This window comes from Zootoca vivipara, chromosome 6, assembly GCF_963506605.1.
Source record: "Zootoca vivipara chromosome 6, rZooViv1.1, whole genome shotgun sequence".
Lineage (NCBI taxonomy): Eukaryota > Metazoa > Chordata > Lepidosauria > Squamata > Lacertidae > Zootoca > Zootoca vivipara.
In genome coordinates this window covers 744,517-769,334 of record NC_083281.1, presented here as the reverse complement: position 1 = coordinate 769,334, position 24,818 = coordinate 744,517, and the positions used below count along the sequence as shown (strand labels likewise).

The window sequence follows — 24,818 nt, the reverse complement described above, 5'->3', positions numbered from 1 at the left end:
AAGAAGATCAAACCTATCCATTCTTAAGGAAATCAGCCCTGAGTGCTCCCTGGAAGGACGGATCCTGAAGCTGAGGCTCCAATACTTTGGCCACCTCATGAGAAGAGAAGACTCCCTGGAAAAGACCCTGATGTTGGGAAAGATGGAGGGCACAAGGAGAAGGGGACGACAGAGGACGAGATGGTTGGACAGTGTTCTCGAAGCTACAAACATGAGTTTGACCAAACTGCGGGAGGCAGTGCAAGACAGGAGTGCCTGGCGTGCTCTGGTCCATGGGGTCATGAAGAGTCGGACACGACTAAACGACTAAACAACAACAACAACAACAACCTTTGTCGGCAAGGTGATGTCTCTGCTTTTTAAGATGCTGTCTAGGTTTGTCATTGCTTTTCTCCCAAGAAGCAGGCGTCTTTTTATTTCGTGACTGCTGTCACCATCTGCAGTGATCAAGGAGCCCAAGAAGGTAAAATCTCTCACTGCCTCCATTTCTTCCCCTTCTATTTGCCAGGAGGTGATGGGACCAGTGGCCAGTTTAGCCAGTTTAGCTGGTGTTAAATACCATCTGTACATCATTTTCATAACATTCTCTTTAAGTGCACTGCATGCAGTAAAATTAATACCTTCCTTCCACAAGCGTTCCCAGAATTCTAGCTGAATATTATATCCAAAATCTTTTAGCCCCAGATCCTTTTTTTCATGCCCCACTGCCAAGCCAGGTCCCCCAGGAGATGGAAAGAAGATCAATTATGGATTGTGACAAAATGGCCAAAATGACCGGATGAATCAGAAGTCAGGAAAACCAAAATTTTAAATAAGGAATGGGGGGAATTTACAACTTATCTTAAAGACCAGTTAATATTGTTAGAAGGTTTGGAACATCACATGTAGTTTACTGGTGAATTTTGGATTATAAGATTTGGATTACCGTATTTGCCTGAATATAAGTCTCACTTTCCCCAAATTCTGACCGTGAAAAGTTAAAGTGCAGCTTAAATTCACGACCTTACAACAATTGGCTTTTTTTTGCAATATCACTGCTGAAACAGACATACGGTAAAGCAGAAGTGGTGTGAGTGCCTGCGGAGTTTTAAGGGAGCGGCTTATATTCGGGTGTTGTCTATTTTTTTCATCCCCCCTTGAATTTTTCAAGGTGTGGCTTATATTTGGGTGTGGCTTATATCCGGGCCAATACGGTATGATAAAAGATGTAGAAGGAAACTACCTACAAAAGGGCAGGAGATTCCTTGGAATCTTGTTTTTATGTTGTACGTTGGATGAATGGCTGTAAAATGTTAATCTGAAAACCCAAACAAATAAATTGATATATACCGTATTTTTCCGTGTATAACACGCCCCCGCGCATAAGACGCCCCTATTTGGGGGGGACTCAAAATTAAGAAAATGGGGAGGAAATCCCCCAAAGTTGTTGAGCTTTTCTTGGGGAGGATTGCCCCCTGAAACCGCTCACCCGCCACACCGAAACAATGCCACTTGCACGCGTTGCAAAAGCCTGCTACCCTCTCTCCCCCCCTCACCCCCAATTTTTAACTTGATTGTTGAATAAAAATACCTACTGTAGTCTTATACACAGAAAAGTACGGTATATATAGAATCATAGAATCATAGAGTTGGAAGGGACCACAAGGGCCATCCAGTCCAACCCCCTGCCAAGCAGGAAACACCATCAAAGCATTCTTGACATATGCCTGTCAAGCCTCTGCTTAAAGACCTCCAAAGGAGGAGACTCCACCACACTCCTTGGCAGCAAATTCCACTGCCGAACAGCTCTTACTGTCAGGAAGTTCTTCCTAATGTTTAGGTGGATTCTTCTGTCTTGTAGTTTGAATCCGTTGCTCCTTGTCCGCTTCTCTGGAGCAGCAGAAAACAACCTTTCTCCCTCCTCTATATGACATCCTTTTATATATTTGAACATGGCTATCATATCACCCCTGAACCTTCTCTTCTCCAGGCTAAACATATATATGTTTATACATATATAAACATTATATATATATATATATATATATATATATATATATATATATATATATATATTAAAAAGCCAGGTTCCCCCCCCCTCCCCTCAAGGTCTAAAATTATCTGTGCCGCCTCCTCGAACGAAAACCACACACAGGAGAGCTTTCTTTCATTTTTATTTCCCCTTGCCCCGCTTGTGGGTTTCCTAGAAGTACCGCACCTGGGCCGGCCCTTGCGGGAAGCCCTCATTTCTGTGCCATCTCGGGCACCACTTTTGCAGCGTCGGAGCAATCTGCGTGCCGGGGGCTGGGGGGAGAGAGAAAGAGAGAGGTGAGATCTGGAAAGGAAAGCGAAAGAGAGGAGGGAACTCAAAAAAGCAGAGCAAGACAAGACGTCTCCATCCCTAAAGTGACTTTGGGTTGCCCTTGCAGGAATTGCTGAGGATCGGAGCCCCGTATCCGACCCCCCTGGAGAGATGGCACGCCCAAGATCCCTTTGGAGAGGAAGGGGGGTCCCCGGTTATTCGTGGCCGGTGGCCGTGGCCCTGTGGTTCGCCGTGGCTCGGGTGTCAGGCGGTAAGTTATCATCCCTGCCCAGGAAGGAACGACAAGGTGCGTCCTGGCGCAGCTTCGAAATCCGCGACGGCCAGAGAGGAGATTGGGATCGACAGGTAGATCTCTGGCTGATTTGCCAGAGAGGTGCCAATCAGGGCCTGTGCGTCCATATAGGAGAACTAGGCAGTCGCCTAGGGCACCGAAATGGAGGGGGCACTGGCCCGCCGCTTGTTGCCCGGCAATCAGGGTTCTTTCCCCGTTGCGGCAAAATGAAACCGCGAGATTTCCTTTCCCTGTTTTCACCGGAGAAACACTGGAGGGGATGGAATAGGGTGTCCCTATTTTACTTTCAGGGGATAAATGTTGGATGGGATACTAAGGGAAGCTAGACCGGGTTGGAAGACCGGGTCAGGTCCAGGGCGGAAGGCAAATTCCTGAGAATGCGCTCTGTCCGTTTCAGCACACTGTTAAACTGTGGAACCCTCTTCCACAGGAAACAGCGATGGCCACCAGGTTGGATGGCCTTGAAAGAAGATTAGGCAAATTCGCCGAGGGCTATTGATGGCTCCTAGCCAGGACAGCTCTGGCTCTGCCTCCACGATCAGAGACAGTGATGCTTCTGAATTGTGCTTGCTGAAAACCACAGGAGGGCTCTTGGGTTCGAATCCTGCTTTCTGCTTTCCCATTGAGGCGTCTTGCTGGCCTGATTCAGCTACAGGGCTGGAAGATCCTGTGTTCTTACGGCCACGGTTTTTGAGAAGTGTGTGGGTTTTTTTATTATTATTTAAAAATAAACCCCAATAAAATGACTTCCTCTGTGCTGGTATTTCACACGCAATCGTGAAACTTGAAAGCCTCGTTATCGCCTCGTCTGCTTGCCTAGCATATGGAGTCTCTACCAGTTGCCCTGGTGCTCTGGCAGAGGGGATTCCTTACTAGGGTTATAACTTTTTTTCCCAACCACCTCCTGTTCCTGGAGCTCAGATGAACTTTTACCTAAAAACGAACAAATGATCTGTCATTTTCAAATCTTTGGAGAAAAGGTCAGCCCGAAATCAATAGATCAATTTTTGTCTAGGGAACTGTAGAATGTAGGATGTACAGGAGAAACGGCGCTTGCGAATTTTCTAATCCTTGTGCAACGATTTGTACATTGCCCATCACTTCTTATCGCTTAGAATAAAATCAAAGTTTCAGTCCGTTTCACTTGCACCATGAAGTTCCCACATCCTCTGAATTGCGTGTTTTTCTGCAGACCAATATTTGGGTTCTTCTAGAACGTTCTCGACCATTTAAGGACGCTTTGGACAGCTCAAAAATTTCTAGACTGTTCCATAAAGTTTTTAAAAGTGTGAATACCTACGAGTAGTAAAGTGAATCAAACTTTCCCATTGGGGTGACCTTTTTTTGGCAATGGATAAGAAATAGCTCATCCCTTTAGGATACAGGAAATTGTGTTTCTTTTTTTTGGGGGGGGGGAGGAAGTCAAAAAGTTATAACCCTAATCCTCACACCTGCTCTGAAACTTGGATTAATTTGATAAAAAAATTCCTTCAGTAGCACCTTAAAGACCAACTAAGTTTTTATTTTGGTATGAGCTTTCGTGTGCATACACACGAATAAAACACACCTAAATAAAAACTTAGTTGGTCTTTAAGGTGCTACTGAAGGAATTTTTTAATTTTGTTTTGACTCAGAACAACACAGCTACCTACCTGTAACTTGGATTAATTTGGTTATTCATTAGGAAGCTGGAAACTTTGGGGGGGGGGGAGATTATTGAGAAAAACCTACGAAAGCCGGCTGCACAGTCGAGAATTGAAGGGAAATATGGCCTTTGAAGGAAAAGGCTGCCCTTAGTCATTAATTTCATTAGCATCATTATATTTATGAATCACTTCCCATAAAAACATCTCAAATTACTCATTTTGCCTGTAGAGACGCCCACGATTGCCGAGAGCAATCCCATTCCTGCAACCCCTTCTGCTTATTTACAGAACAGAATTTAAATGCCTATGGGTTATAGAATCATAGAATCATAGAATCATCGAGTTGGAAGAGACCACGAGGGCCATCCAGTCCAACCCCCTGCCAAGCAGGAAACACCATCAAAGCATTCTTGACATATGCCTGCCAAGCCTCTGCTTCAAGACCTCCAAAGAAGGAGACTCCACCACACTCCTTGGCAGCAAATTCCACTGCCCAACAGCTCTTACTGTCAGGAAGTTCTTCCTAATGTTTAGGTGGAATCTTCTTTCTTGTAGTTTGAATCCGTTGCTCCGTGTCCGCTTCTCTGGAGCAGCAGAAAACAACCTTTCTCCCTCCTCTATATGACATCATTTTATATATTTGAACATGGCTATCATATCACCCCTTAACCTTCTCTTCTCCAGGCTAAACATACCCAGCTCCCTAAGCCGTTCCTCATAAGGCATCGTTTCCAGGCCTTTGACCATTTTGGTTGCCCTCCTCTGGACACGTTCCAGCTTGTCAGTATCCTTTCTTGTTTAAGAAAAGGCAACGCAACCGCTAAGAAGTTTGCAAAAATGTAACGTGAAACACGATCGATAAGAAACCATTGGAAAGTTGGTATTTGCGGTTTGTATTGGCAAATGTTTGCAAAACTGTACTGGATCGGCCCGAATATAAGCCACACTTCTTTTTTTTCTTTCCAAATTCCGACTGCGAAAAGTTAAAGCGTGGCTCAAATTGGCGACAAATTACAAAACTGGGCTTTGACGATATCGCTGCCGAAGCAGACATACGGTAAAATGGAACAATTTTTTTAAAAAATGTTTCATTGCCGATTTGCGAGCCTGAGACTGTTCCTTTGCCATTTTGGGGTGTGAGTGCCTGCGGAATTGTAGCAATGGAATAGCGATTTTAACGAGTGTACAGTAACTTTTGCGGGCTCTGCAAGATCAAAGGCTTAAATTGGCTCTGGGTTGCAATTCTACCGACCGTGGCAATTTCCAGCCTGTAGCCCTATTTTAAGGGAGCGGCTTGTATTCGGGTATTCTCTCCCCGCTCCTTGAATTTTAAAGGTGCGGGTGGCTTATATTCAGCCCAATACGGTATTTGCAAATATTCAACAGGCGATTAACACCTGACGAGATTAGAAGACAAGGAAACTTTCTACATGCCTTGGTAGGCCTTGCCTAAATCAGGGGTCAGCAAACTTTTTCAGCAGGGGGCCGGTTCACTGTCCCTCAGACCTTGTGGGGGGCCGGACTATATTTTGAAAAACAATATGAACGAATTCCTATGCCCCACAAATAATCCAGAGATGCATTTGAAATAAAAGGACACATTCTACTCATATAAAAACACACTGATTCCTGGACCGTCCGTGGGCCAGATTTAGAAGGCTATTGGACCCCAAACAAACGGCAAGGGCAGATAAACCATAAAAAAATACCCAAATATAAATTGCCTTCCATCCGCTTTGGCTGGTGGCCATTATCTGCACAGGGAAGGCCTAACTTCTGTAATCTATGCTCTGGGAAACCTCCAGGTTAGACTACTGCAACACATTGTTTATGGGGCTGCCCTGGGAGACGGTTCAGAAACTTCTTTCTTTGGGCCCCGCTTTTAATGCTTTGTTGATTAGCATATGGTCAATCAACAGTATAACAAAACAATAAATCATGTTACGAAAAGAAAATTTCCCCTGCACAATAAATTCCATTTTGCACCTCGGCTGCGCATATTTTTGCAAGTAAATAGGTCAGGGGAACAACAAAGAGTGTCCAGGAAGTCATGCTTTTTCTCCTGAAGTCAGCGCAAAGGAAATTGCGCACAGAAACAGAGAGGCGGCAGGTTCTGCACCGCACAAACTCTCTTGTGAACCACACAGGATTATCTCAGAGGGGGGCAAGATTTACATCCTATGCCTTTTAAAAATGTGATGGGGGGGGGCTATTGGGTTGTTGTTTTTCTTTTCACTAGTTATTCTGCAGTTTTAATATCTTTATTTTATTCTGTGAACCGCCCTGAGACCCCCGGGTATAGGGAGCAGTATATAAATTCAAATAATAAGAATAAGAATAATATTTGCCTTGCTGAATTGCAAACCCTCCCAATGTTCCTATTCTCCAGTCCTGGATTTAGAAAAGCCATTCCGATTTCTGATACGGTCCCTATTTTCATGGGAGAAATGTTGGAGAGGATGGAATAGGACGTCCCTATTTTTACCGAAGAAATGTTGGAGTATATGGAAAAGGATGTCCGTATTTTCACCGTAGAAACATTGGAGGGGATGGAATAGGACGTCCCTATTTTTACCGAAGAAATGTTGGAGTATATGGAAAAGGATGTCCGTATTTTCACCGTAGAAACATTGGAGGGGATGGAATAGGACGTCCCTATTTTCACGGGAGAAATGTTGGAGGGGGTGGAATAGGACGTCCCTATTTTCACGGGAGAAACGTTGGAGGGGATGGAATAGGACGTCCCTAGATTTCACGGGAGAAATGTTGTAGGGGATGGAATAGGACGTCCCTATTTTCAAGGGGAAAACGTTGGAGGGGATGGAATAGGACGTCCCTATTTTCAGGGGAGAAACGTTGGAGGGGATGGAATAGGACGTCCCTATTTTCACGGGAGAAATGTTGGAGGGGATGGAATAGGACGTCCCTATTTTCAGGGGAGAAACGTTGGAGGGGATGGAATAGGACGTCCCTATTTTCATGGGAGAAATGTGGGTCTCTTTTGTGCTGCACAGGTGACGAGGGAGCCCCCCGAAATCTGAAGTGTTTCAAGGCTTGCAAGACTTCCCGGTGTCTCCCCCAGTGCAGCTGGGAGGCCGGGAGCCAGTCGGGAGCCAGCTACACCCTGCATTTTTGGTGAGCAAAGGGGACACAAGGGGCAATAAATCCAGGGGGAATTTGGAGAAGGGCGAGTCTCAAATGATAAGAAACAGGAACAGGGTGGATTTGATTTAAATCGCTACTCAGTAAGACTTGATTTGACTCATATATTTTTTGCCAGGCTTGCCGGCATCGTCTTAACATTGACGTAGTTTTTACAGTTATATCAGAAATTACTAATTTGGTTCTACTATTAGAAATGCATTGATAATTATGAAATTATTGTTACAGGTAGGTAGCCGTGTTGGTCTGAGTCGAAGCAAAATAAAAAAATTCCTTCAGTAGCACCTTAAAGACCAACTAAGTTTTTATTTTGGTATGAACCTTCGTGTGCATGCACCCCTCTTCAGATAAACTTGAAACAGAAGCGTCAGACCCTTATATATATACAGAGGGTGGTGGGGGTGGGTGGGAATGGGTGATGGGCTGATAGGAGTGGTAAACCTGTTGATGGCTGTTAACGACTGCTGATGATTGCAATAGGTCCTGCGAGGGAAAAGCAAGGACTGAGGTGCTAAAGAAAGCTGGATCATGCATAATGAGATAAGAATCCAATGTCTTTGTTCATCCCAGGTGGCTCCATGGTTTTAAGCTTGGTAATGAGTTCCAATTCAGCAACTTCTCTTTCCAGTCTGTTCCTGAAATTTTTCTGGAATAAAACAGCTGCTTTGAGGTCTTGTATAGAATGTCCTGGGAGATTGAAGTGTTCTCCTACTGGTTTCTCTGTCTTCTGGTTCCTGATGTCAGATTTATGTCCATTTATCCTTTGGCGTAGGGTTTGGCCTGTTTGTCCAATATAGAGAGCTGAAGGGCACTGTTGGCATTTGATGGCATACACAATGTTAGAAGATGAGCAATCTATTTAAATAGAAAATCTTTAGAAATATTTTCCCTCCAAAAGCATTTTATTTTAGAAATCCGATTTAAATTTTTAAAAATCTGATTTATATTTTTAAAAATCTGTTTTAAATTTTAAAAACCCAATTTTTGAATTTTTTTAAATTAAAAAAAATTGATTTTTATCCACCCTGAATAGGAATTATAGCTTCACCGGTTGGATTTCTGCCTTTCTCAGGCTGCTGACACACACCCTTTCCCCTTTCCTGTTTGCTGGCTGGTCAAAGATCCGCTCTCTTTCCCCGCAGGTACCCTGACCAAGAGCCTGGCAAAAGGCACACCACTGTTGAGACCGGGAATGCCACCTCCCTGCTTTTGAATCGGACCCACGTCTACACCGAGTTGAATGTCACCGTCTGGGTGGAGAGCCAGGTTGGCAAAGACATTCCTCCTCTGCGGTCGAACAACCTGACCCTGGTGATCAACCAAGCCGGTAGGTTGGAAATGCGAAGGGGGGGTGGACTAGAAGACTCTGGAGGGCCCTCCCCAATCTACATTCCTATGATTCTATGAGTTGGGGATATATAGCCTGGAAAATAGGAGAGCCAAATTATCTCATGGAAGAGGGAACGAGCTTGTTTTCTGCAGCTCCTCCGGAGGGCAGGACTCGAACCCGTGACTTCGACCACCAAGAAAGGAGATTCTGGCTCCAGATTGGATGGGCGGCAACGGGTTGAGATTTTGGCATTGCAGGGGGTTGGACTAGATGACTCTAGGGGTCCCTTCCAACAATTGTGTGATTCTATGAGCTTTTCCTCCCAGCCTCAGCCTCCAACATCTCATTGCAGTCAGACTCGAAGCACCCAAAGACATTGAGTTTTCAAGGTCAAGAGGCCACATGACCCTAACGTGGTCCGAACTCCACAACTGCTGCGGTTCCTCCCGGGAGAATCAGGTCAGGATGCGGCCAGCAGCACATGTCAACTGGACTACAGTAAGTTGGCCATCGAGACCAGAAGCCAAGGAGAGGGTGTCTTCAAATTGGGGTTCAGGATAGAATAATAATAATAATATTATAATTATTTATACCCCGCCCATCTGGCTGAGTTTCCCCGGCCACTCTGGGCGGCTCCCAACAGAACATTAAAAACACGATGAAACATCAAATATTAGAAAGCTTCCCTCAACAGGGCTGCCTTCAGACGTCTTTTAAAAGACAAGTAGTTGTTTATTTCCTTGACATCTGACGGGAGGGCATTCCACAGGCCGGGCGCCACCACCGAGAAGGCCCTCTGCCTGGTTCCCTGTAACCTCGCTTCTCGCAGTGAGGAAACTGCCAGAAGGCCCTTGGGAGAGGGACCCCGGTATCCGGGGTGGAGACGCTCCTTCAGGGATACTGGGCTGAGGCCGTTTAGGGCTCTCAAGGTCAGTACCAACACTTTGAATTGTGCTCAGAAATGTTCCGGGGTGCCAATGTAGGTCTTTCAGGACTGGGGTTATATGGTCTCGGCAGCCGCTCCCAGTCCCCAATCTAGCTGCCACATTCTGGATTAGTTGCAGTTTACCGGGTCACTTTCCAAGGTAGCCCCACATAGAACGCATGGCAGTACTCCAAGCAGGAGATAACCAGAGCATGCACCACTCTGGCCAGACAGTCTGCGGGCAGGGAGGGTCTCATCCTGCGTACCAGATGGAGCTGGGAGACAGCCGCCCTGGACACAGAATGGACCTGTGCCTCCATGGACAGCGGTGAGTCCAAAATGACCCCCAGGCTGCGCACCTGGTCCTTCGGGGGCACAGTTGCCCCATTCAGGACCAGGGAGTCCTCCACACCTGCCCGCCTCCTGTCCCCCACAAACAGTCCTTCTGTCTTGTCAGGATTCAACCTCAATCTGTTAGCCGCCATCCATCCTCCAACCGCCTCCAGGCACTCACACAGGACCTTCACCGCCTTCACTGGTTCTGATTTGAAAGAAAGGTAGAGCTGGGTGTCATCCGCATACTGATGTCCTTCAGGGGCACAGTTACCCCATTCAGGACCAGGGAGTCCTCCACACCTGCTCGCCCCCTGTCCCCCCAAAACAATACTACCCAAGGTAAGGATGAAATGGCTTCTCTCAGTCAGCACAGCAGGAGGCTAAACAAGCTCTAGCTTAGGGCCCCACTCTCTTGGGGGCCTCCAAAAAAATTAAAGGAAAAAAAACCTGGATGTACATTTCTAAAATATAACGTAAAAAACAAATAAAATAAAACCTACATCCAGCAACAGTGTTTTGTGTTGTGTCGGCTCCTAGGATGTAAGTCATGGGCCCCGCCTGCTAGCCTGCTCCCAAAAATATCCCTGGTTTGCTCCTTTCCGTATATAGGGTGCCTACATTCTGCATGGACCGGTTGCAGGGCAACATGCGCAAATGGATTTAGATCCCTATTAGGTCCATCAATTACCATATAGCAAATTCCTTCAGTAGCACCTTAAAGACCAACTAAGTTTTTATTTTGGTATGAGCTTTCGTGTGCATGCACACTTCTTCAGATACCAATCTTATCTGACGAAGTGTGCATGCACACGAAAGCTCATACCAAAATAAAAACTTAGTTGGTCTTTAAGGTGCTACTGAAGGAATTTTTTTATTTTGCTTCGACTCAGACCAACATGGCTACCTACCTGTAACTAACATATAGCATATATTCAGCACAAAAAACAGCAACAATTTGTTGTGCACAAAGGATGGCTGGACATAGAAAGGGCCCCATGACCTTCAGGAGCTGAGGGCCACATCAAACCTAAATCCGGTCCTGTTATCAGAGTCCTGGGTTTGTGCCCCTCGTTGGGCGAAAGATTCCTGCCCCGCAGCGGGTTGGACTGGATGACCTGGGGGGTGTCCCTCCCCTCTCAACAGTTCTGCAATTCCACGATGACAGAGCTCTGAGGAATCTGGAGTTGGCAGCCTCCGTTATGCCGCCCCCAAACAGCTGCTTTAAATCTCCCTGTTATGTAAAGGACAGGGCACAAAGAGTGACGCAAACCCCTGGCCAGCTGTTTTGCAGCTGTTTCAAAATAAACATGGGGGGGGAATAAATAACCCACACTTGCAAACATCCGATGCCAGCTGGGGCTTCTGCAGAGCTGGGATTACGGTGACAGGATCAAGGGGTTCCTAGCGGGAATTTAAACATGGACGCCCACATAAGTCTTATGCAAGCTTTCTGCATATGATGCGGATAATAGAAAAGTAGAGTCGGGAAGGGACACCGGGGGGTCATCCAGCTCAACCCGCTACCATGCAGGAATCTCAGATCTGGCGGTGTCCCGGTCTTGGTGGGCATTCAGGGTGGCACTCATCCTGTCCTGGGACTCGGGGGGGGGGGGCCATAGCTCAGGGGTAGAACCCTTCCTATAATTTCAAAGGAAAAGGTCACCAAATCCGGTTTAATTCCGTTCGTTGCAACGCTACCGCAGTCAGCCGTTTCTTAGGAAACGGCAAGGAATGTTGATTCCTTGGTTGTGAATGGAGTCTGACACTGTCTACTCGGAAGTCGCTGTTTCGATGGGGGTGCTTTTATCCATTTCCGCAGCGCAATCACTCAGTCCATAGCTGAACAGGGTTCCACACAGTCACAAAAACAAATGAACCAAAAAAGCCTCAAAAACAGAGACGCAAAATAAACGGCAAAGACAAAAGCGCCAAACTTAATCCGTTCCCAAAGTCCATTTGACTGTTGAAGCAAACGTCCACCGTCCTTTTCTAACTGTCTATCCGTGAGTCCCAGAGCAGAGCAGAGTTCTGGTTTTGGTGGCGAATCCGTCAGGTGAAATGCAGGAGAAACTTCCTGGTGGAGAATAGGATTTCCGTATTTTCTGTGGAGAAATGTTGGAGGGGAGGGATTAGGGGGCAGCATGAGGTTACCAGACGCTCCCCGTTTCCCGAGGACAGTCCCCGGATTTACAAATCAGTCCCCATACAAAATCCATTGAAGTTGAAGTGTCCCTGGATTCATTGAAAAAAATCTGGTAACCTTAGGGCAGCGGGGACCCCACCTTTCCTGAGCATCGTCTGTCTTGCTTTTAGGGGAACTGCGAAACTCGGGGGGAGCACACAGCCAGGGGGACCATCACAGGTAAGATGTCTCCAGCGGGCAATTTGGACTCAATGATGTTTCTTCATTTTATGTTGGGAGAGGCATGCCGTCTTATGGGGGGCCGTGGTTCAGTGGTTAGAGCGTTCGCTCGGCATGCAGCTTCCTATTTGAAACCCTGGCCAGCTGTTGCTGCCAGTCAGTGCAGGCAACGGTGGGCCTGGCCTGGAGGACATCTCCTTGTTTGAATTTGCCTTTTGTTCAAAGCCTGAGGACTGGGACCTTGAGTTTCTCCAAATTGTGTTTTTTTTATCGATTTCCCAAATTTTACCAAATCAGCCACAGACTCAGACAGATTTAATACGTTTCCCCCCAAAAAACTGGTTTCCCGCACTCTGCTCTCAATGCGTCTAAGGTTTTTGTTTTATTGGTTTTACAAATACAAAGTGCAAATAAACACAAACTAGTAAAAACCTATCTGTCTAAAGAGATTCTGCAAATCTCGAGACTTCCCCCCCCCTTCCCCTCCGTGGGGTCCCATTTTAAATATCTACAATAGCATGTTCATCCGTATCAAACCATATTGTCCATAATAATTTTTACACTACACTACAAGTGAGTCAAAATCCTGCCATTGTTTCCATCTGCTTACACTGGTCTCCTAGATAATTTATAATTTCCCCCCATTCTTTTGTAAAGTTTATATCCTCTTGGTTTCTGATTTTTCTGGTCAGTTTTGCCATTTCGGTGTAGTCCATCAGCTTGGTTTGCCATTCCTCTCAGGTAGGGACTTTTATCTTCTTCCTAACCCTGGGCTAGTAACATCCAAACGGCTGTTGTACACAAAATGTCTTTTCTGCTCATTTGGTATGTCGGTACCTAGGGACCCAGGTGGCGCTGTGGGTTAAACCACAGAGATTAGGGCAGGCATCCCCAAACTGTGGCCCTCCAGATGTTTTGGCCTACAACTTCCATGATCCCTAGCTAACAGGACCAGTGGTCAGGGATGATGGGAATTGTAGTCCAAACCATCTGGAGGGCCAAAGTTTGGGGATGCCTGGCTTAGGGCTTGCCGATCAGAAGGTCGGCAGTTCGAATCCCTGCAACGGGGTGAGCTCCCGTTGCTCTGTCCCAGCTCCTGCCAACCTAGCAGTTCGAAAGCATGTCAAAGTGCAAGTAGATAAATAGATACTGCTCCGGCGGGAAGGTAAATGGCATTTCTGTGCGCTGCTCTGGTTCGCCAGAAGCAGCTTTGTCATGCTGGCCACATGATCCGGAAGCTGTCTGCGGACAAACGCCGGCTCCCTTGGCCTATAGAGCGAGATGAGCACCGCAACCCCAGAGTCGGACACGACTGGACCTGATGGTCAGGGGGCCCTTTACCTTTACCTAATAATGTAAAAAGGGACTCAGGTGGCGCTGTGGGCTAAACTACTAAGCCTAGGGTTTGCTGATCAGAAGGTCGGCGGTTCGAATCCCTGTGACGGGGTGAGCTCCCGTTGCTCGGTCCCAGCTCCTGCAAACCTAGCAGTTCGAAAGCACATCAAAATGCAAGTAGATAAATAGTTACTGCTATAGCGGGAAGGTAAACGGTGTTTCCATGTGCTGCTCTGGTTTGCCAGAAGCGGCTTTGTCATGCTGGCCACATGACCTGGAAGCTATATGCCGGCTCCCTCGGCCAATAATGCGAGATGAGCGCGCAACCCCAGAGTCGGTCACGACTGGACCTAATGGTCAGGGGTCCCTTTACCTTTACCTTTAATAATGTAAAAATGGTGAAAGTGTGGGCTCCACTTTTCTCGGTAACCGCTTGACCGATCCCCCTGAAATTTGGACACAACGATCCATGCCACTTCCCGAGTGTTTGCAGAACCTCGGACGCCTCACATCTCACACCTGCGCAGGTACAAGCCTGCTTTTCCACAAACTAAAACAGCGCCCTCAAGTGGCGTTATTCCCTCAGCTCCTCCTCCTACACCCCCTCCCTCCCCATGGAGTCTACCCACAAACCCCGCCTCCAAACTTCCTAACTTCAAATACCTCATGGTTCAGGACAGGATAACCCCAATCACAGGGATGACCTGGGGGGTGGGGGTGGAGGGAAGAGGGGACGGGATAACTAATAGATCGGAACAGGGTGGGGGGATTCACAGGGATACCCTGTTTAAACATAACACCTGTAAAACAGGGGGACTCTGAGGCTCAGGGGGATCTGAAAGGGGGGCTACTACCCTCCATTTCACAGACTGACACACAGCAACGCCTGCAGGGCCAGCTAGTCCCTAATAAAAATGCTTCTGGTTTCTTAACAAAGGTTATTTTAAGCATTCCCCCCCCCATTATATATCATCTCCCAGAAAGCTTTTATCACCTTACAGTTCCACCACATATGATGAAAGGTACCTTATTTTTCTTTACCTTTCCAGCAGGCATTTGAACGTTAGGCGAAGGAAATTTAAACACCGCTGGAAGGGTGGTTGTCGTTTTTGACAAAAAGCAAACCAACACCAGTGCAGTTTGCAAAAAAGACAAAACAGCAAACTTTCCTGGAATAACGCTGTCATTTAAAACGTACAAAGCGACTCCGGATTGTGCTCTGAATAAACAGCGATACGGTTTCCATTTGCGGCTTGACGTGGGTCTCTGACGCTTTCTCCAGTTAGGTGCCCCGTGGAAGGGAACGATCCGTACGATGTGCAAGTCCGATATCGGACCTCCAGCCGGTATAGCGAGTGGAGCGAGTGGAGCCAGCCTGCCTTCGTTCCGGCCGGTGAGTTTGATGCTTCACCCAGCTGTTCTAAGAAAAACACTGCTCCTCTTCCCTTATGGGGTATCCAAGATCCCCTATAGAGTCCTTAGGTGGGTTCCCTGTCGGTAGGAGAAAATAACAGAGGCCAAGAAGACAACACAAAAGGAAAGAGGGATGAGGAGGGAAGAGGGAACCAAGCGCGCTCAGGCTCCAACTCTCCAACTTGTTGTTTCTACAATCTCCAGGTAGAATATCTGGTTAGACAATGTGAAGAAACATGAGGCTGGACTAGGCGGATCTTTCTGACGAGTTATTTAGGAAATAGAGGACATATTTGCATGTTCTTGTTATAAGAAAAAAACCCTGCTCTTTTCCCCTTATGGGGCACCCAAGAACCCCTATAGCAGGGGTCAGCAAACTTTTTCAGCAGGAGGGCCGGTCCGCTGTCCCTCAGACCTTGTGGGGGGGCCGGACTATATTTTGAAAATAAAAATAAAAATGAACGAATTCCTACGCCCCACAAATAACCCAGAGACGCATTTTAAATAGAAGGACACATTCTACTCGTGTAAAAACACGCCGAGCCCTGGACTGTCCGCAGGCCGGATTTAGAAGGCGATTGGGACGGATCCAGCTCCCGGGGCTTAGTTTGCCTCCCCATGCCCTATAGAGTGGGTTCCCTATCGGTAGGAGGAAACAACAGAGGCCAAGCAGAGAATATTGAGAAGCAAAGCAGCTAGGAAGCCTGATCTTTATTCAAGGAACTGTTGCAACAGGGTCCCCAATCCCCACACGCAGGAGGGAGGAGAGGAACCCAGAACAAAGGTGTGCAAGCCCATATATTGTTGTTGAGTCGTTTAGTCATGTCCGACTCTTCGTGACCCCCTGGACCAGAGCACGCCAGGCACTCCTGTCTTCCACTGCCTCCCGCAGTTTGGTCAAAGTCATATATATAGACTTTTGAAATTGCCCACCCTGTAGCCCAAGGTAAAGGTAAAGGGTAAAGGGACCCCTGACCATTAGGTCCAGTCGTGACCGACTCTGGGGTTGCGCGCTCATCTCGCATTATTGGCCGAGGGAGCCGGCGTATAGCTTCCAGGTCATGTGGCCAGCATGACTGAGCCGCTTCTGGCAAACCAGAGCAGCACATGGAAACGCCGTTTACCTTCCCGCTGTAGCGGTTCCTATTTATCTACTTGCACTTTGACGTGCTTTCGAACTGCTCGGTTGGCAGGAGCTGGGACCGAGCAACAGGAGCTCACCCCGTCACAGGGATTCGAATCGCCGATCTTCTGATCAGCAAGCCCTAGGCTCAGTGGTTTAACCACAGCGCCACCTGGGCCACTTGGGTAGCCCAAGACCACCCCCCAAAACAGCAGGCATCCATCACAGGAGGAAAATCTGTCTGCCTGTCCTGTCTGCCAGGATACCTGATAATGGTCACTGACTGCATTACCTGGGCAGCCTGGCCGTCCTTTTGTGATGGTTAATACTTTAGTTCCTGAATCCAGGTCACAGGCTCACCCTATTCATACACAAATTTGCCCTTAAGACAGGATTTGCAAGTGAAAAGACAATGGGAAGACTTCCCCATTTGCAGAGGAATGTTTGAGGTCATTGGAAGAGTCAAAATGGCTTCAGGATTGCTCTCCCGTACTATTTCAGACACGTCCTATGTACAGTGCTTCCCCCCTCTAAAGAAAATGTTTAGGGGTACCCTTATATTGACTCGAGAAAAATCACCATTTTATAGTTCAAATCGGGAAAGATAAATACAGTAAATGGACAAAAGTACAAAGATTCACAAAATGTTTAGGGGTATGCGTCCCCCCAGGGAAAAAAAAGCACTGGTTATGTATGTGTTTGCCTTGTACATTTATGAACATTTATTTTATTTTATATTTGAGACCTTACCCAGCGCACAGTTAAACTGTGGGACTCACTGCTGCAGGATAGCCCCCCAAACAGGACCTGCTTTTTCCTCCTCTGTGGGTTTTTCTATCTACAGCTGGAGCTGCTAAGCACAGCAGCTCTGTTGTGCCTCCAATGTCGGAGCCGCTTAAATTTATTTTTATTGATTTGTTAAATATCTTCTCTTTTTTTTCTGCTATGGCAACCCAGAATGGGTTTCAGTATGCCTCTGAATAATGCCCCTTTCTGGGAATCGCAAGTGCTTGGGGTCTCCTCCTAAGACGGATCCAGCCTACCTCAGAATGAGCATTGGAAGGAAGGAGGCTGTCGCTGTCGCCTCCTGTTTATGGGGGGTTCGACTTTGGGGCATTTATATATAAGCTAAACTAGCTCTAGCGTAGGGCCCCACTGTCTTGGCAGCCCCCCCCCCCAAATTAAAGGAAAAGAGAAACTGGATGTACATTTCCAAAATGTAAGATAAAAAAATAAATGAAATAAACCCTACATCCAACCACAGTGTTTTGTGTTGCGTCGGCTCCCAGGATGTAAATCACGGGCCCCGCCTGCTCCCTCAAATATCCCTGGTTTGCTCCTTTCTCTATATAGGGTGCCTACATTCTGCTTTATAATTATTAGTAGTTTGCATCATATATTTGCACCTCTTCTTGTTGTTGTTGTTTAGTCGTTTAGTCGTGTCCGACTCTTCGTGACCCCATGGACCAGAGCACGCCAGGCACTCCTGTCTTGCACTGCCTCCCGCAGTTTGGTCAAACTCATGTTCGTAGCTTCGAGAACACTGTCCAACCATCTTGTCCTCTGTCGTCCCCTTCTCCTTGTGCCCTCCATCTTTCCCAACATCAGGGTCTTTTCCAAGGATTCTTCTCTTCTCATGAGGTGGCCAAAGTATTGGAGCCTCAGCTTCAGGATCTGTCCTTCCAGGGAGCACTCAGGGCTGATTTCCTTAAGAATGGATAGGTTTGATCTTCTTGCAGTCCATGGGACTCTCAAGAGTCTCCTCCAGCACCATAATTCAAAAGCATCAATTCTTCGGCGATCAGCCTTCTTTATGGTCCAGCTCTCACTTCCATGCATCACTACTGGGAAAACCATAGCTTGAACTATACGGACCTTTTTCGGCAAGGTGATGTCTCTGCTTTTTAAGATGCTGTCTAGGTTTGTCATTGCTTTTCTCCCCAGAAGCAGGCGTCTTTTAATTTCGTGACTGCTGTCACCATCTGCAGTGATCAAGGAGCCCAAGAAAGTAAAATCTCTCACTGCCTCCATTTCTTCACCTTCTACTTGCCAGGAGGTGATGGGACCAGTGGCCATGATCTTGGTTTTTTTGATGTTGAGCTTCAGACCATATTTTGCGCTCTCCTCTTTCACCCTCCTTAAAAGGTTCTTTAATTCCTCCTCATTTTCTGCCATCATGGTTGTGTCATCTGCATATCTGAGGTTGTTGATATTTCTTCCGGCATAATAAGAGGTGAAATAATAAGAGGTGCAATCGATTGCAAGTTTCTAGAGACTAGATGATGTCACCATTGCTGATTGTTAATGGTTTTTCCAAAGGAACTTTTGTTCTTGCCCAGTGCCAATGTGTTTGCATTATTCAGTTTGTGATGAATCAAAAATCATTTTTAAGTTAGAGCAGGGGTCAGCAAACTTTTTCAGCAGGGGGCCGGTCCACTGTCCCTCAGACCTTGTGGGGGGCCGGACTATATTTTGGGGGGGAAATATGAACGAATTCCTATACCCCACAAATAACCCAGAGATGCATTTTAAATAAAAGGACACATTCTACTCATGTAAAAACATGCTGATTCCTGGACTGTCCGCGGGCCGGATTTAGAAGCCGATTGGGCCGCATCCGACCCCCGGGGCTTAGTTTGGGAACCCCTGAGTTAGAGCTTCGTAATTATTTCACTGTTAATATACTTCCTAATTGTATTTCACTATTAATAGACTTCTCCTCTTCAACAATGACTTTGATAAAATATTTGGTATCTGACGAAGTGTGCATGCACACGAAAGCTCATACCAAAATAAAAACTTAGTTGGTCTTTAAGGTGCTACTGAAGGATTTTTTTTATTTTACTTTGATAAAATAGTTACAGGTAGGTAGCCCTGTTGGTCTGAGTCGAAGCAAAATAAAAAAATTCCTTCAATAGCACCCTAAAGACCAACTATGTTTTTATTTTGGTATGAGCTTTTGTGTGCATGCACACAAAGGAATTTTTTTATTTTGCTTTGATAAAATACATCTTTTGTTTTGTGCAAATGGCTTGAGATACCTATTAGGTCCGTCAATGACCATATAGCATATATTCAACATCAAAAAAGACCAGGGACCATTTATGGTGGACAAAAGACAGCAGGACATAGAAAGGGCCCCATGACCTTCAGGAGCTGAGGGCCGCATCAAACCTCAATCTGGCCCTAGGTAGCAGCCAGGGAGCCCAGAAGTGTGGGGCGAGTGCCAACGGGATGTGTTTTGCCTCTTCCAGAAATCCTCAGGAGCCCAGAACTCCATTGCAGCGCAGAGCCCCTCGGGGAAGACGGCCAGAGGAGGGTGACCTTGGAATGGGAGGTAGGTCTGTTTTCCATCCTGCGTTTCCAGCCCACCCCGCAGGGACGTTGTGGCAAAGGAAATGCCACGACTTGCAAGAATGACTCTCCTCGCTCTGTTGCAGGAGCCCAGCCGGGAGCAAGGGGAGGTGAGCTACAACTTGACGTTTGCCCTGCTTCCCTGCCTCTGCTTGGACGAAGCGAAGACTGAATTGGTCGGGAACAGGACTTCTTTCCAAGCCTTTCTGTCGGGGGCCGAGTACAACATCTCCCTGCAAGCCGGCAACAGGGTCAGCCGTCCCCCGGTCTCCTTTTGCAGGCTCCCGGCGGAGCAAGAGGCAGGTTGGTCCCCGAACCCAGAGGGCTACTGTGTGCAGCTCCCAAAGCGGTCGGCACGCAAGGAGAAAGGAACAGGGAGGGATGAGGAAAGCAGCAAACCCAGCTGCCCATTCTTAAACCCCACAGGGGGGCATGGGGTATCCCTAGAGGGTGCCACTGGTCCGAGTCCATCAGTTTTGAATAAATGTGCAATTAATTAATCGTCCCTTATCTACACCACTGCCCTTCTTTTATTATTATTAATTTTTATTAGGTTTTTAACAAATTTACTTGGCATGCAATATATCATTCACTTATATTTTTCTTTTTGGATTTGCCACCTCTCTTGCACTAATGTTTTTTTGTCCTTTTCCTTAATTGCTGCATTTTCCTTGTTCCTTAACTCCATCCTAACATCATTTCTGTTTTTCCTCCACTGCTCGTATTTATCTTCTTGATCATGCAAACCACAATTCTGAATAATGCTTAAAAAAAAAATAGGGTAGGGGGGCTGGAGGTGGGTTTAATGAGCAGGCAGCGACGCCGCCCCGAAAAAATGGGAACTTCTGATCCAGTCTCCTGTTTTGTGCGGATCATTGTTATCGCTTAATGATTCATAATATAATTCTTATCCGGAATGAAACGGAACCATAGAAATAATTTCCCACTGGGAACCTCTGTGTCCCCCTTTAAGGCAACATCTGCTAAAATTAAGGGATCTCTCCTAGAACTTGCCCAGTGATTGAATCCGACAGCTGTCACTCTTTGCTTCACGGCGGATGGAATTGCAGAGGCAAAAGCTTCGGCCAGCAAAATGGGGATTGCGGTCAACTGGCAGCCGACTCTGCCCGTGTTCCCAAATGTCCCCAATGCCAGGGTTGCGGGAGGTCAGGATCTGACCCATGGCCACCGCCGTCATCCCTGACCATTGGCATGACTCGGGGGCATCTGGCCAGCTGCAAGAGCAAACTACCTCCATTCCTAGGCTTCTATGGGTTTTTCAGTCCCTGTGAGAGAGCAGGATGCTGGGCTGGCCTGATCCAGCTGCCAGCTCTTCTTATGTTCTGACAGAACCTCCAGCTGCAGGAGCAGTCTACCTCTATTCCTAGGTTTCTATGAGTATTTGGCTCCTGTGAGAGGGCAGATTGCTGGTCTGACCCAGCTGCCGGCCTTTTCTTAATTTCTTATATCTTTACTGTTTTGCTTTCCTATTCCGGGAGCCAGACCCAGAAGGAAGAACCGCCTCCTGTCGTCTGGTTCCTCTGCCTATTTCTGACCCCGACTCAGGGCACCATCCTCTCCCCCATCCTTTTTAACATCTACATGCAGCCGCTGGGAGAGATCATCAGGGGGTTTGGGCTGGGTGTCCATCAGTATGCGGATGATACCCAGCTCTACCTCTCTTTCAAATCAGAACCAGTGAAGGCGGTGAAGGTCCTGTGTGAGTGTCTGGAGGTGGTTGAAGGATGGATGGTGTTTAATGGATTGAGGTTGAATCCTGACAAGACAGAAGTACTGTTCGTGGGGGACAGGAGGCGGGCAGGTGTGGAGGACTCCCTGGTCCTGAATGGGGTAACTGTGCCCTTGAAGGACCAGGTGCGCAGCCTGGCAGTCATTTTGGACTCACTGTTGTTCATGGAGGCGCAGGTCAATTCTGTGTCCAGGGCAGCTGTCTCCCAGCTCCATCTGGTAAGCAGAATGAGACCCTCCCTGCCCGCAGACTGTCTGGCCAGAGCGGTGCATGCTCTGGTTATCTCCTGCTTGGGCTACTGCCTTTGAAGGCGACCCAGAAACTGCAACTAATCCAGAATGCGGCAGCTAGAGGGGGGACTGGGAGCGGCCGCCGAGACCACATAACACCAGTCCTGAAAGACCCACATTGGCTCCCAGGATGTTTCCGAGCACAATTCAAAGGGTTGGCGCTGACCTTGAAAGCCCTAAACGGCCCAGTAGACCTCAAGGGGCATCTCCACCCCGGACACCGGGGTCCCTCTCCTGAGGGCCTTCTGGAGGTTCCCTCCCTGTGAGAAGTGAGGTTACAGGGAATTGGGCAGAGGGCCTTCTTCGTGGTGGCACCTGCCCTGTGCAACGCCCTCCCATCAGATGTCAAGGAACTAAACAACTACCTGACTTTTAGAAGATATCTGAAGGCAGCCCTCTTTAGGGAGGTTTTTTAATGTTTGATGTTTTATCGTGTTTTTAATGTTCTGTTGGGAGCCACCCAGAGTGGCTGGGGAAACCCAGACAGATGGGTCATGTATAAGTAATAAATTATTATTAATATTATTATATTATTCTGACCCCAGTAGGTCCCACCTTCCAGGAGGTCATCCAATCTGGCAGGGGCTTCTCAGTGACGTGGGGGACAAAGCATGAGGTCATCTGCCTCGAAAAGGACCCGGGAATGTCCTGCGAGGACAAAGACATGCAAGAGCTCAATGAGACCAGCTGGTCAGGCAGGTTCTTTTCCATGGGTCTCTCGTTTATGTTTCTTTTTAAAAAATAAGAATAGATAAACCCCCACATAAACTCTCAAAGCCACAAACGCGTTTTGTCAGGTGTAAAAATCGATCTGAATGACGCTGCCAGGGGGCGGGGTGGGGGGGTGGGGTTGGATGGATGAGCAAAGAAGGGGAGGGAGGCTAGGTACGCCTTTCTTTTTCTTTAATGGAGTTCCTGCTCCATGCTTAGTAGGGTATTTGTTTAGCAGAATCAATATACTTTTTCAATGTACGGGAGGTGGAAATGCCCTCTCAGCTGTTTATATAAAATATAAAAGCGAATGTTAAAATGATCGCTGAAAAGGCAGGAGTTTAAAACAAGCAGAAATCTGAACTTTAAAAAAAAATTAACAAATATATACATGCATCAAAAAACCATTCAAGATCCAAATATCAAGATTACTCTGAATCTCCTGACTTCCCCCCCCCCATCCCTTCCATGAGTCCTAATGGTAATATTTACAACTGCCTGTCAATAATTTATCCAAATTATTATCCTTCTAAATTTTCCGCTCGTTTACAAGTGTGGTTAAAATCCGGCTAATGTTTCAACCTGTGGTCTCGTAAATAAATTAATCAACTGTTCCCGTTCCCTCTTAAAGTTCTCGTCTTCTTGGTTTCTGAGCTTCCCAGTTAATTTTGCCACGGAAAGCTGAACTTCTAAGCAACGAGCAGCCGTTCGCAGCCAGTGTTCAGATTAAAAGGCATGTCTGTTTCACGTGTCTGAACAGGTGAAATTTTAAAAAAAGGGTTCATGTACAGTATAAAAAGCCAGCCAACCCCGGTTTTTCTTTTTGCAATGCGCCAGAATAAATGTGTTTTGTAAAATGAGCTGACTCCGTCGGAAGATGTCAACATCACGGAGAAATTGAGGGGAACTGATTACCAGGAAGCTCTGCAAAGGTAGTGCAATGACCCTGCTGATTCTCCTAAATGGATTATTATGGGATGCTGCTCATAACTAGACCGGACAGCTGCGGGGATTAAGAGCTTGGCAGCTGGCATCCTTGGGCTCTGATTCTGCAGGACAGACTCCCCTAAGAGGAAAGGTTGCAGCATTTGGGGATGTTGTTGTTGTTAGGTATTTAAATCATTTATTAGTTTTCTAATACAAACAGCCAATTATAATGTTCCAAATACAACATTCCAATTAAAAACAATAAACTAAAAGAAGAAGAAGAAGAAGAACCAAATTGCAATCCAAATTGTTAATTATTATATTTTTCCGGACTCCCCATAGTCTGGACCTCTGAAGCACATTTCCGCTGGGAAACATGTTTTCCTGTTCCCCACATTCCTATCTTATCACTTTAAAGTTCTCTGTCCCCAGCTCTGCGATTCTCAATCATGACCAAAATCATATATCCTTACATCCATCGAGCACAGCTTTATTTAAGGGGATGTTGTTGTTGTTGTTGTTATTATTATTATTATTATTATTATTATTATTATTATTATTATTATTACCGTGGTCCCTGTTGTGTATTGGGTCTTCAGTGATTTCAGCTCAGTGCAAATAAGAAACAGGAGGCAAGGATCTGGTCCAACATCTCTTTACTTCAAAGAACAAGTAAGAGCCAGAATACTGGGAATGGGGAAAACTAGGGCTTATATAGTAACAGAGAACTACCAGGGAAAAGATACATTTTGGTGGGAACCAATGGCAAGGATTCCCTCCAGCGGAAACCAATCCGGCAGTGGATCCAAATCCTGCACTCTGAACCAGCAAATGATATACGTTCCCGCTGGAACTTATGCATTCAAATAAACTCTGCAATACAATACAATAAACTCTATACTGTATATTATATTACAATACATACTTGGCTGTGCTATTACATTAATACACAACAGTCCCTTGGGAACTTAATCCGTTCCAGAAGTCCGTTCGAAAACCAGAGCGTTCCAAAACCGAGGCACGTTTTCCCATAGAAAGTCATGCAAAACGGATCAATCCGTTCCAGACTTTTAAAAACAACCCCTAAAACGGCCAGTGAACTTGAATTCTACTATCTAACGAGACCGTTGATCCATAAAATGAAAGCAACAAAATCAATGTGCTGTAATATAAAATAAGTAAGACAGTATTGTAGATGATAAAAATGAAAATTAGTGTTTCTTTTCTTTCCTGCACGGATGATAGTCCTTGTTTGGGTGGGGGGCTTTTATCCATTTCCGCAGTTGCACAAGGCTCTCCCGATATTCTCCGCGGCCTCCGAATCCCTGACTGTGTCCTCCTTTTTCAGGGGTCCTGGAGCCCGACATCTGCACCCGCCTGGCTGTCCACAGGTGGGACCCGGAGAAGGACACCTGGTGGACTCTTGGCCTCGCCCGCCTCTTCCACAGGAGAGGTGCGTCTCTCTGCTTTGCCTCAGGCTCCTAGTCCAGCGTTTCTCAACCGCTGTTCCGCGGCACACTAGTGTGCCGCGAGATGCTGGCTGGTGTGCCGCAACGTGCG

At 46.7% G+C, this 24,818-nt stretch overlaps 1 protein-coding gene across 1 annotated transcript in view; it reads left to right on the top strand.

Moving 5' to 3' along the window:
• Positions 1 to 2,452: 2,452 nt before the first annotated feature.
• The window catches only part of IL12RB1 (interleukin 12 receptor subunit beta 1), a 29,964-nt gene continuing 7,598 nt past the window's right edge, over positions 2,453 to 24,818 (top strand). Inside the window, exons 1-10 of the mRNA XM_060275221.1 lie at positions 2,453 to 2,552; positions 7,255 to 7,375; positions 8,545 to 8,729; positions 9,085 to 9,230; positions 12,307 to 12,355; positions 14,973 to 15,083; positions 19,481 to 19,563; positions 19,667 to 19,883; positions 22,166 to 22,315; positions 24,607 to 24,711. Of these exons, the coding sequence (XP_060131204.1) occupies positions 2,453 to 2,552; positions 7,255 to 7,375; positions 8,545 to 8,729; positions 9,085 to 9,230; positions 12,307 to 12,355; positions 14,973 to 15,083; positions 19,481 to 19,563; positions 19,667 to 19,883; positions 22,166 to 22,315; positions 24,607 to 24,711 (1,267 nt within the window). The remainder of the gene's footprint in view (positions 2,553 to 7,254; positions 7,376 to 8,544; positions 8,730 to 9,084; positions 9,231 to 12,306; positions 12,356 to 14,972; positions 15,084 to 19,480; positions 19,564 to 19,666; positions 19,884 to 22,165; positions 22,316 to 24,606; positions 24,712 to 24,818) is intronic.